The sequence below is a fragment of the Podarcis raffonei genome, chromosome 2 (assembly GCF_027172205.1).
Source record: "Podarcis raffonei isolate rPodRaf1 chromosome 2, rPodRaf1.pri, whole genome shotgun sequence".
Lineage (NCBI taxonomy): Eukaryota > Metazoa > Chordata > Lepidosauria > Squamata > Lacertidae > Podarcis > Podarcis raffonei.
The window spans coordinates 36,505,299-36,517,704 of NC_070603.1; the positions used below are offsets into that span (position 1 = coordinate 36,505,299).

A 12,406-nucleotide genomic window follows, 5' to 3' on the forward strand; every position below is an offset into this window, starting at 1 on the left:
TTAGGGGCTTGAAAGGGGGAGGCACACAAGGGTGCACCCCTGCTTCACCTTCTCATAAAGTCCTCTTTGTGCGCATGACACGTAAAGGAGCAAATAACATGCCCCAGATCTGAGCGCCTTCGTGATTAAGTCAGGGGTTGCCTCCCCTCTAGTTAGCTGTGTGAGTTTGACCTGCTTCTCTGGGTCACAGTAATTTATCACATCGAAAAATTTTGTCTCCTCAACATGAACACTCAAGTCGATGTGAGAGTAAGCTAAAATCACTTATTAAAACATTTTCGCTTTAGAATGCCGCCTTGATGTCTCTCCCCTTTGAAAATTTATCGTCAGAGTGCTAAGTGCAGGAGGGAATAGTGTGCACTTAGTTATTCATCTATTTATTCATCTATTTCTTAGGCTTAGGGTTCTATACAAACTGGATCAGTGCAGGAAATTGACCAGACCCCTTTCAATCCAATCTACAGTCCTTTTAAAAGAAACTCTGTATAACAGGCCAAGTAGCTCACTACATGCTAGGAAGTTCTTTTGTGTGTGGTATGCAGTACAGTAAGTGCACATCTTACATGCATTTAACTTCTGCACCTTCAGCTTTGCATGCTTTGCTGAAAGTCCAGGGGAAAAATCTGGGCGCCATTGTACCCAGTGTGTTTAGATTACAGTGGTACCTCGGGTTACATACGCTTCAGGTTACATACGCTTCAGGTTACAGACTCCACTAACGCAGAAATATTACCTCGGGTTAAGAACTTTGCTTCAGGATGAGAACAGAAATTGTGCTTCAGCGGCGCAACGGCAGCAGGAGGCCCCATTAGCTAAAGTGGTGCTTCAGGTTAGGAACAGTTTCAGGTTACGAACAGACCCCCAGAACGAATTAAGTTCTTAACCTGAGGTACCACTGTACATGGCTTTTCTTTAGTCCAATGTTAGAAGGTACAGCTAAAGCATCTTCGCCGGCTTTCTGTTTTGCAGGAGGCTGGACAGAGAACTGCCATCACAATGTTCCTCAAACTCATGTTGCACATTACAGGAGGTGATGAAAGATGACGCATCACATGCTTTATTATATTGTGTAGTGTAGTTGACCCAGGGAGACCTAGGTTCAAATCCTTGTTGAGCCATGAAGTTCACTGGGGTTGGCCTTAGGTAATTCTCTTCTCGAGTCTAGCCTAATTTCCATTCAGAGCTATATTGTGAGGATAGTGAGATAAAACCCATGTAGCCTTTTCCTTCTATCTTACATTTTCCAGGCAGATACAAGGGCAGGCATCACTTGAACTTTATATTATGGCTCTTTACACGACAAGACAAAACAACAGAATTGAAAACAAGTCCTATGGCCCGTCCCATTTCCATTGGTAGCCCATATTTATGTATGTTGGCCTGAAGTCCTTGAAAGAAAGATGTGCTGCATAACAACACGGAGAGGGGGAATTTGTGGGTCTCTTCCCCCCGCCCCAGTTCCAGATGTGGGCCTAGCCCCTACGCCTCTCAGTGCAGGGTGGTGCAAACAAGGGAATTTCTCCCTTCACAATGTCTAAAAGAAAGCACAAGCTGCTGTTGCAACTTCCTTTTTAATGTGCAAATAAAAAGCCCTAAGGTCTCTGTGGTTTCCCCTCAGTGACACGGTGTTCCAGTCTTGAGTGTTGCAACAGCCCCTCAAGAGCTCTTTTGAAATGAGTGGAAAGGGCCGTTGGTGAATGGGAGGCAGCTTGTGAGGGCAAATAAGAGGCGAGGAGGAAGGTATATGGAAGTGATAGTGTCTCCGCCTCTTGCTGTTCTATCTCCAGTCCCAGAGAACAGGCCAAGGAAGGGGTTCTGAATGATGCTTCTGCTTCCGGAGACAGGATACCATATTGTGAAAGGCAGATGACTTTGTAGGCCACAGGCCACAGCTCTGGTCGTTCTGAGTAGATAACTCACTTTTGAAACCAAAGGAGCTTCTGCTTAGAGATGCCACAATATGGAGGGAGGAGGATGAGAGAGCTTGTAATTTCTTGCTGCTTAACATGCTGGGCTGGCCCTACTGTTAGACGGGGTGGAGATGACCGCCTCAGGCAGCAGCTGCTGGGTGGGGATGACCATTCCTCTCTCTTGGAAGCAGAGCTCTGTGTGCCATACTGCCTGTGCAGGTCCCCCTAAACTATCATATTACCTCTGGTATGATGGTGGACACCAACACGTCTTCTTTGTCACAGCATTCGTCGTCACACTTAAGACTGCAATCCTGTACACACCTGGGGGTAGGTCCCACTAAATTCACTAGAAGTGTGTTTTGAGGAGCCAAGCACAGTAGGAAGTGGTGGTGAAATGCATTTTCCTCCTCCACTTTCATCACATGGAATATAAAATGTGGATGGTTGTCCACAGCTGGGCTGTTACCTCACTTCAACACTCCAAGCATGCAAGCTACTGGCTTAGGTTCTGCCCATAGAACAAAGAACTGGAGATAGGGTTGCAGTGGGGACATGTTCTGAGTGTAAAGGGGGTGACCCTGGGGGTTAAATAGCTGAGGACCACAAGTGCCCTGGGCATTCTGCCCCCCTCGTTGCATTTCTGTCGGACCAGGGTGTCGTTTTAAGCTAGGCTGTGCTATGCTAGAAGGATCCTTTTCGTTGGCATGTGGGCATCTGTTCTGTTTGGCTTGCAATATGATGGAGCCCAAACTCTGGAGGGCAGCACATTAACTTAAGAACCATTTGACAGAGTATAGCAAAAGCAGGCAGGATGCAGCATTGGAGGGAAAGAAAGCCTTATGGTTTTGGGGTTTTTTGGAGGGGGGAGGGAGAAGTGCAGGAGGCATTTTGGGGGGATGTAGAGAGGAGGGGATGTGTGCGCTGCCCAAATGCATGCTAGGGATGGAGAAAATGCTACAAATAAAAAGGAGCATGCATAAAATACAACAGCCCATGTTTGCTTCTGGGGGAAAATGCATAGTAGACTCTGCAGTCTCTTTATACTTTCTCCAGTGAATTCTGAAGGCTATCTTGACCAAATACTAGATCTAGTCTCATACTTGAGGGATCATGTATACCTACGGTTTTTGGATCTTTGACTACTTAATATAAATGGTATTGGCAGGAGCAGTTGAAGTGGACAGAGTTCTTTGGGTCCAGGAATGTGTCTGGGGAGTAGCAGCATGTTTTTCTGTTGTTTGTAACCAAATGTAAAAGATTTCCTGAATCACAAACACAATAGGATGGACCGCAGCAAAAAAGCCTGAGGACTATTATGTCAAGCATCTCTTGGTGTGCATCTCCTACATGCCTCCTGTACAAACATGGAAGATACTTTTTATTGATACTTTACATTTTTAATTGATAATATATAAACTGTTTAGAGGTTTTTCTACAGTCAAGCCACATATAAATTTTATTAAATAAATTAAAATAAACTGGCAATGTTTTTGAGAGAGACCTTTGTCAAAAGACTGACCATTCTGGTTTGGGGAGGATGTACGAAGATGGAGCCAGGTACAGGCAGTGTGCAGGTCTTGTTGCTTGAATACTAAACCCCTCCCAAGTATGCTGTATGTTAGATGGATTGCTTTGAAACAGCTTGACATTGAGGAATGTTTGTCTCACACACCTTTCTTTCGTTCGTTGACAGCATCATGGTATTTTAACTCCACAGCCTCAGGTGTAGCCTATATTTGACGAGTCCTAATTGCAGCCCTATGGGTGGTTCTTGCGCAAACTAATGTAATTTTGTCACATTTATTCACAAATTCTTAAGTTAAATCCCCCCACATGATGGTGGAAAAAAGCAGGGAATATGGTGGGGAGCCCATGAGGTTACTGGACTCCAGCTCCCATCATCCCTAGTCAGCATGGCAAGTGGTCAGGGAAGAAGGGAATTGTATTCCAGCAACATCTGGAGGGTCACAAGTTCCCCACCTCTGGATTAATGATTCTCCCATCTGTAAGGATTCTACTTCTATTATATTCTGCCCATTTTAAGGGAGCTGGCACATGGGCTGATAACCTACCTGCCATGGTCACCAAGAGTTCCAAGGTGTGACTCCCACAAGCACTCAGTCCCTATGAAGCATTTCCCAGTAATTTACAGTGGGAGACACCTGTGATCTACAGTGGGCAGAAAATATTGTGACATTGCAGGCCTTGGTGTGACACAAGAGATCAATCCTATCTCCTCTGGTCCTTCAGAGAACTCTGGAGGAAGGGTAGGTAAAGCCTCTTGCTTTGTGTGGTGTGTTTAGGCAGGAGAGTGGCCGGAATTTTTTTCTCTCTCACTGCTACTTAAGCTTCTTCAATGTCCTGCATAAAATAAAAGACAGCAAGAACGTTGATGCAGTGGCCCTGCTACTGTTCTCTGAGCCCTTGCAAATGCCTGACGCTGTCATTCTTTGGTGCCAGCCGTGCTGTCAGGGGAAGACTGAATAGGTGCAAATATGTTGCTAAAACACAGTTCTTGGTAACTTACCCATGCTGACCTCCAAGAACAATTCGGCCAATATCCTTCTCATTCTACTGTGTGTTAGCACCTCCGCGTGAACAGTTCGATATCGCCCTTCTGTTGTCTTATGAGACAGCCTGTGATATTTTCCCAGTCTGCTTGCATTCTGCATGATGTAACTAGGCACTGAAAGATCCGCAGCCATACTGGGGAACCAAATGTTATGTTTTCCACCCAAAGCTTATTTGGTTTGGAAAGCTTTTGGAATTCCAAAGTGATGATTTAAGATTTGCAAGGGGGTGAAAGTTTTGGCCACACAGAAGTGGAATTTAGTTAGCGGCTTGCTCAACTCACTGATCAGTTCAAACCCATACTTGAGACGAATAAAATAAATGTTCATGTATTTCCCCACAGTTTCTCTGCTATTTTTGGGTTGTATGAAGCTTCTATTTTACTTGCCCAGTCATATCACAGGACTAAGATGACCACGGCATGCCAGCCAACAACATAAACCCATTTAAATGTTACATTGGTTGCCAAATAACTGAACACATATCATCTTTTCATACTACATACATTCCAATTAGCATGGCCTGATCAGTTTAAGAGGTAGACATTTTAAGCAGGAACCTGCTGAGCATGTTCAATCTCTAGTGAGAACTAGTTTTTTGCTCACAGGTATCCTTACTGGTGTGCATTGCATCAAAACAAACAAAAATGGCCATCTAAATTTTGAACAGTAAATAGTTCCACTCTGGAAACAGATCTGAATTACTGACTCTGGTGAAAGCTATGAATTCCATATTTATTAATGAACGTAGGAGTGATAAATTTTGTCATGAGTTATACGTGCTGAACCCAAAAGCAACTGTATTAACTTCCTAAGATAAAACTGCAACAACTAAAGAATACATAGCCCAACATGCAGTGCTCCACTCAGCCACTGCAGTCTTGTATCTTTCCCCCCACCTTCCCTAAAGTCAACAGGGGCAGCAATTAGCTGGACCCCAAACCGGATTGGTCCTTTATGTCACAGCAACTTTTTTTATTTCAGTGGCCAATGTGTGCCTGGCTCTGGAATAAGAAACAACAAGAGGAAAAGGAGGAAGTTGAAGATGTTGAGACTTGAAATCAGCTGTCTCTTTAACTGGTTTGAACAGAAGAATTTGTATTGAAGAACCAATTTCCTTGGGCAAATAAAGTGAATGGCCGCTGACCCAGTAAAACTGGTTTCTACAGAAGGAAATGTTGCTACCCCCCCCAAAACACATTTGGTCCCAAGCCCATACCAGCCCAGCCCAGCCCATGCAAACATCACTGTATGGAAGAACCACAGAGACTGCACCTGCTGTAGCCAAAGCACAGCAAAAAGGCTGTGTTCCTGTGGCAGCAGTATGTCTGCATGATCTTCTTCATATTTTGTTCACTCTTTATTGTCTTGCTTTCATCTGTAAGAACCATGCTTTCATTGGGGCACAAAGCTGGTGGGTCTCTGCTTAGGCTGACTGCTCATCTGAGTGTCTTGAGGGAATCGTCATTCGTAGCTCAATGGTTTCTCTGTCCTGCATTCCAGGCTCTTCCGTGATCCGCAAATGGGTTGTGGATTTGTCCCCTGCAGACTTAGCTGCAACACAGAACAACAGCCATAGACAGAATCATAGAATTGTAGAACTGGAATGGACTAATTATTATGAGTATAAGAAATTGATTAATGAGAAATGAGTATAAGAAACTGATTAACCAATATTTTATCCATTGGACTACAGCAGGCATAGGCAAACGCGGCCCTCCAGATGTTTTGGAACTACAACTCCCACCATCCCTAGCTAACAGGACCAGTGGTCAGGGATGATGGGGATTGTAGTCTCAAAACATCTGGAGGGCCGAGTTTGCCTGTGCCTGGACTACAGCTACCATCTGCCCCAGCTAACATGGTTGGGGATAATGAGGTTTGTATTCCAATAACATCCAACAGGCACCAGGTTCACAATTCCTGACATATAGGGTGGTGCCAGCTTATTTTATAATGTGGGAAGTAGCCTTGAGAGCTTCAGATCACCTTGTTAAGAATGGAAGAAGAGGCTCCTGGATCAGGCCAATAGCTTATTTCATCCAGAATCCTGTTCTCACAGTAACTAACCAGATACCTGTGGAAAGCCCAAAAGTAGGAGCTGAGTGCAGCAGCACTCTCCCACTTGTTGTCTTGCACGACAGCAGCAGGGCAGAGGATAAGAGGTCTGCCCAGCACTATGACCTTGAAGGCAAATTTATTAGTTTTTTACATGGCTTTGGTTCTGCTAGAAAAGTGAAGACGTAGCTCCCATGCAGAAAGCCTGAAGCTTCACCTAGCCAGACTTTTGACTGCTAAAGGCATGAATTTTCACCGACAGAAGGCTCAAGACCCAAGCCTCCTTGCATGGAGTTTGAAGGCTTCCAATTTTATTTTTTAAAATTATTTTGCAAGTGAAAGTGATGCACAAAATTGGCATATTATGTGCACTGGCCCATTTACCTTGACAAACATTTTAGACTTATGGGGTTGTGACGATTGATCTAGGTTTTTAAAAGATAGCAGCATCTCAAACAGTCAGTTGTTGAATGGAGGCAGGGTTAATTTGACTGAAGCATTTAACCCCAGGATTAGTTTTCAGTGCTAGAAGTCACTATGGAAAATGAAATATGGCATTTGCAATTCTATATCTCCTGCTAAAGAGGAGAGGAATGATCTTCCAGATCCTGTTAGCAACTTTTCTATTGTTATGCACAGAACAGAATATACCTGCTGCATCATATGTACTCCACCCAAGGAAACACATCACACACCCCTCTCTCACACACCCACATCCCTACACCTTTAAGGCTGTGGAGAGCCTTTATCGGTCCAGTCTTCTCACAATGTATACTTGTTTTCCCACATTCAGTTTAAAAAAGCATATTTGCCTTTCATGTGTTACAGACCACTTCACGGGTACACTTAGTGTACTGCCAATTTTGTAACATGTAAAGCAGCCCTCAAGCCGAGGTGTAATGGGGTTTAGCATCAAGTCCTTCTTGTCATTCCTATATGCAAAATGACTGCCGGCTTTGAGCAGAGAGATAATTTTATCCAGGTGGTTAAAATTTCTCCAGCAGCCACTGGCTCTTTCCTTTCCCTTTCACCCTCAGCCTTGCTCCTTCCCCTCTTCCCCCACCTTCGCCGCACAGGGCAGGCAAAGTTCACCGACGGGTTCTGTACATTTCCACAAGTTAGGTGCGCTGCTAAGTAAACAGTGCTCTTGGTCTATGCTAAGGAGCCCCATGATTTCCTGCAGTGCTCTTCAATCAGTCTGGCACACAGTCCAATTGTTCTAACTGACTGTGTTTGCAATTACATCTCAGATGTGAGCGTTCAGCACCACGGTGCTACCAGAAGGGAGCTCTCTATAATGGACAGATGGATTGGCAGGCGCGGAGATTGCAAGCAGACCTAGAATCAGTGAACCAGTGACAGTCCTCTCACTAGAAGCCTTTGCTGGCCCTTTTTTTTTTTTAATTTAAGGAACCTGCATGATTCTGACTTGAAGCTACTTCCCTGAGCACAAAATCTGCAAAGATGTACAATGGAACTGGCCTATAGAATGTACAGAGGAAATACCCACTCTAAAGCCTTAAAACTGGCTTAACTGAAATCTCCCCTGCTCAAGGGATTCTGGGAAACATAGTTCTGCGAAGAGTGTGCGCAAACTACAGCTCTCTTAACAAGATTCCCTCTATAAACTACAATTCCCAGGATTATTTGGGAAAAGCCACAACAGTTTTAAGGCTGACCAGACTAGTGGGTTTTGGTTTTTTTGCAGGTGCAATTAACAATGGATTAGTAGTGTATTTAAACTTGACCATCCATCACCACCCCAAACATTCTGGGCATGAAAAGTTACCAGATTTCAGCAGATTATAATAGGACATGCAACATTTGGAAACAATGTATGTCCAATGTAGGTGCCAATGATAACGGAAATCACATATAACTGTGCCAATGTCATCATTAGCACAAATAATCATGAATGCATAAAAAGGATGTCTGCAGGGGCCCTAGGTACAGTATAAAACCAATATAAAAGCAGAGTTTGTCTCACAGACGCTCCACTTGTGTGGACTGTCCTATTCTATATTAATCCCAGAGTATATAAATTAAGGAAACCTCACTATCTTATCTGAGTGGGTCTCATCTCATCTTTTCTGGATCCTGACCTGGCTTGGAACTTACCTGACATGCTGCGCAAAGACACTTTGGCAGTGTGGGGACGAGCTGGAAGATTGGCAATGTCACTGAGCGTGGGATGATGCCTTTGTGAGGACGACCGAATGAGCTTGTTTCTCGGTCTTAAAACACCTGGCGGGAGAAGCACAGAGGGTGGAAGGACACTTCAGTATTTCTGCTACACACATACAAATAGTGATGTAGTGATTTAAAGAAGCCAAACAAGAGCCATCCTTTTACATGCATCAGGTCTCTTACAGATGTACTTATTCAGTAAACCAGGGGCGAGGATCCTGCGATCTGATCTGCCAAGATGTTGCTCAATTGCAACTCCCATCAACCAAAGTCAGCCTGCCAATGGTCAGAGGTGATAGAGATGGTAGACCGGGAACAACTGAAGGGTCACAGGTTCCCCATCCCTGCAGCAAACCATTTGGCAATTGCTGTACATCTCCCAGCTCTGAGACTGGAGTAAGGGTCAATCAAGAGATGGCCTAGAACTCTTTTTCCCACTTAATCACCCCTATCCATAGAAACCGGCAGCAGGAAAACGGTTCTGGCTTTGCATTCTGCAGCTCAAGGCAAATGTTTCACATTGTTCCATGCAAGGTAAAGACAGCTCTGCATATTAACACTTAATAACCTGAACAGTGTTCATGAAAGGGTTAACAAAATCTACCCAAAGCATCTGCACATGGAATATAACACTTACCGTCCTTTCCAGTTATTGATGGGAGTTGTGCGTCCATCCGTCCTTTGTAGATATGACCATCAAGACCCAGTATATCTACCTCTTCATGCTAGGAATCAATGCAAGCACAGGGCAGATTTCAATTTAGCCCCAAGGGCAAACATTAAAAATCCATTACAAGCCAGTCCTGCAATTTCACTCCATCGGTCTCAACACTTACGGTGGAGCTTGAAAAGCTTTCTCACTTTGACAGTAGGGTGGCCAGGCTGGAACCTAGTGATCCCTGGTTTGCCTTTTAGATTCCCTGATCCAGTGACAGCTTCCCTGCCCATCTCTACCTTAGTCCTGTTGTCCACTCACACCTGTTTGCATGTTACCTCCAACCTCCAGATTTTGTCGGACTATAACTCCCATCAACCCTAACCACTAGCCATTATGACTGCAGCTGATGGGAGATGGGAGTCCAAAAACATCTGGAGGGCATGCATTGTTGCAGAAGGCTGCCCTACTCTACCAAGGAGGTTACAAAGGTAGAAACTTCATCTCTAGGTTGCAACCTGTTGGTGGTTCCATTGACTGAGAAAGAGTGGGAAACGCTGGAATCCCTTCTCTGCAGTAAACAGATACAGTGGTACCTCGGGTTAAGTACTTAATTTGTTCCGGAGGTCCGTACTTAACTTGAAACTGTTCTTAACATGAAGCACCACTTTAGCTAATGGGGCCTCCTGCTGCTGCCGTGCCGCCGGAGCACAATTTCTGTTCTCATCCTGAAGCAAAGTTATTAACCTGAAGCACTATTTCTGGGTTAGCGGAGTCTGTAACCTGAAGCGTATGTAACCTGAAGCGTATGTAACCTGAAGCGTATGTAACCCGAGGTACCACTGTACAGACTGTCAATGATGTAACAGGCAACTTGGATTTTAAGCTGAATTTGTCCCAACCCTTTTTCACATTGGTGTCCACATTGGTTTAAAACTCTGACATCCGAAGTAGTCTCCCAGTGCATATATTTGTAAGATTTCAGCCCGAGTGGAAGATAAGCTCTCATCTTCTAGACTGGCAGCTTTCATGTAAATCCAACACGCCACGCTTGTCAACTTAAAAATGCAACAATATAATATTGTCTTAAAAACCTCAAGAATTAGAAAAGCTAATGAAAGAGCCCAGTTGCAGCCACTGGTGAGGAAATCTATACTTTGCGCCCAGAAAAGGGAGAAGAACAGGAACTAATGGTCTGTAACCCACAACTGTACTGGGCTCTGTACTATGGTAAGGTCAGACCAAGAGAGTTATATGTTTACATTTTTCTAAGCAGAGGTAATAAAAGATAAACAAGTATGTCTTAAATTAAAAGCAGGTCCATCATGCAGGTTTGGATTACAGGTAGGATGACTACTTGAATACTGTATTGTTTATGTGTGGCATTTAAATTTCTAAGCAGTAGGAGGAGCCTGAGCAATTTTTTTTGGAGGGGGGGATAATTGAAAGCTGGAGAAGGGAGAATTCTGCTGTTCAATATTTTTCCTTTCCAGTTGTTTTAATTTCTTGTGGTGAATTATTTTGAGTGCCATTCATGGGAGAGAGGTGGGGTGCATGTCTTATGTCAGGGAAATATGGAAGGAAAGGAAAGGAGGCCAAGACTGTGGAAACCAAGATAGAGGCTGCACTTTGGATGGTGGGCATCTGATTGGGTATCTGGGGGAGAAGAACATCTGAGATAAAAAAAGGAACTAAACAAATGCATGGCTTTTTGAGCCCCCACAATCAGGACATGTATCCTGATGCACAAAAAGCCTCCAAACCTTTTAGTCATTGTATTTCTTGCATGGCTTCTAGCAACAAGCACTATGAGAGTGCTTGTTATACTGGCCTAGAACTAGCACTGGTTTGAGCTAGCAAGGATGAACAAAACATTTTGCAATCTAAATTAACTTTTTGCTAACAAAAGATAATAAAAAAAGAAATCAGGAGAGAGTGGTCAAAAGGAAATTTGTTTTTCGGTTATCTTTATGTTACATAATTCAGAGAGAGATAAGCTGGTGGCAGGTGAAATGTGTATCACAGGAACAATACCAAGCCATTAGTCCTGCCATTAAGAGAAAATTGTAATGTCAGCTAGAAAGGAGCATTTTCTACACACGGTGATCTTGTTCTCATTCTCATTTAGATAATACATTATTCCCTTTTTGCAGGGTCTGAAATAAGCCTATACAGCAACTTCCTCAAGGTCAACAAGTGTGTCCAGGCCAATAATTGTGTTGCCTTCCATTTATTGTTGCCGTTCCAGTACTCAGCCTTTACACAGCACGCAGAATTGTGGGCTTGGGTTTTATAACATTTACGTTTCTGAAAACCAACTTAAATGTGTGTCCCCCGCCCACATGCAAGAGTAGAAGAGCCTTGAAATGGGAACCTAAAATAGGCCCGTTTCAGTTTCTACTAAATTAGCAGAAAATAGTAGCAAACAGCCTATGTGAATGAGCGCAAGTTTATGAAGAAAAGGAAAGTCTCTAATAATGAAAGAAGGGTTTGACCTTGGTCAGGGAAAAGAAAGTACGTGGTTTCTCTTAAGACCAAGAGCAGTAAAATTTGTTACTCTTCAATTTCATATATGAACCTGCCTGACTATTAAGTTCAGTAGGGAAGCTCATATAAGCCCTCTCCCCCATGTTAAAAAGGACAAGGGAATGGGGTTCTGGGGCCCTTTCCATTAACAACCACAGTCATGTCTTCTGCTGACAGCAAGCAGGGAGGAAATGTTCCCTCACCCTCTATTCACACATTCAGACAGTGCGGGAAAAGGCTCTCCACATGCACTGATGCATGCAGGTACAGTGGTACCTCGCAAGACGAAATTAATTCGTTCTGCGAGTTTTTTGTCTTGCGAATTTTTTGTCTTGCGAAGCACGGAACTGCACCTCTTCAAGCAATGCACCCTGGGTATTAACGGTTTTAAGAAAAAGGAAACAAACTTGCAAGACGTTTTCGTATTGCGAAGCAAGCCCATAGGGAAATTCGTCTTGCGAAGCAACTCAAAAAACGTAAAACTCTTTCGTCTTGTG

General features: G+C 43.8%; 1 protein-coding gene across 4 annotated transcripts in view; it reads right to left on the bottom strand.

The window, feature by feature from the left end:
- Positions 1 to 5,199: 5,199 nt before the first annotated feature.
- Positions 5,200 to 12,406, bottom strand: part of QRICH2 (glutamine rich 2) — a 43,667-nt gene continuing 36,460 nt past the window's right edge. For all 4 annotated transcript variants that reach the window (XM_053376003.1, XM_053376002.1, XM_053376001.1 and 1 more), the window contains 3 exons: positions 9,366 to 9,453; positions 8,660 to 8,785; positions 5,200 to 6,037 (listed from right to left, as the gene is read on the bottom strand). In XM_053376003.1, the coding sequence (XP_053231978.1) occupies positions 5,910 to 6,037; positions 8,660 to 8,785; positions 9,366 to 9,453 (342 nt within the window). In that variant the 3' untranslated portion in view covers positions 5,200 to 5,909. The remainder of the gene's footprint in view (positions 6,038 to 8,659; positions 8,786 to 9,365; positions 9,454 to 12,406) is intronic.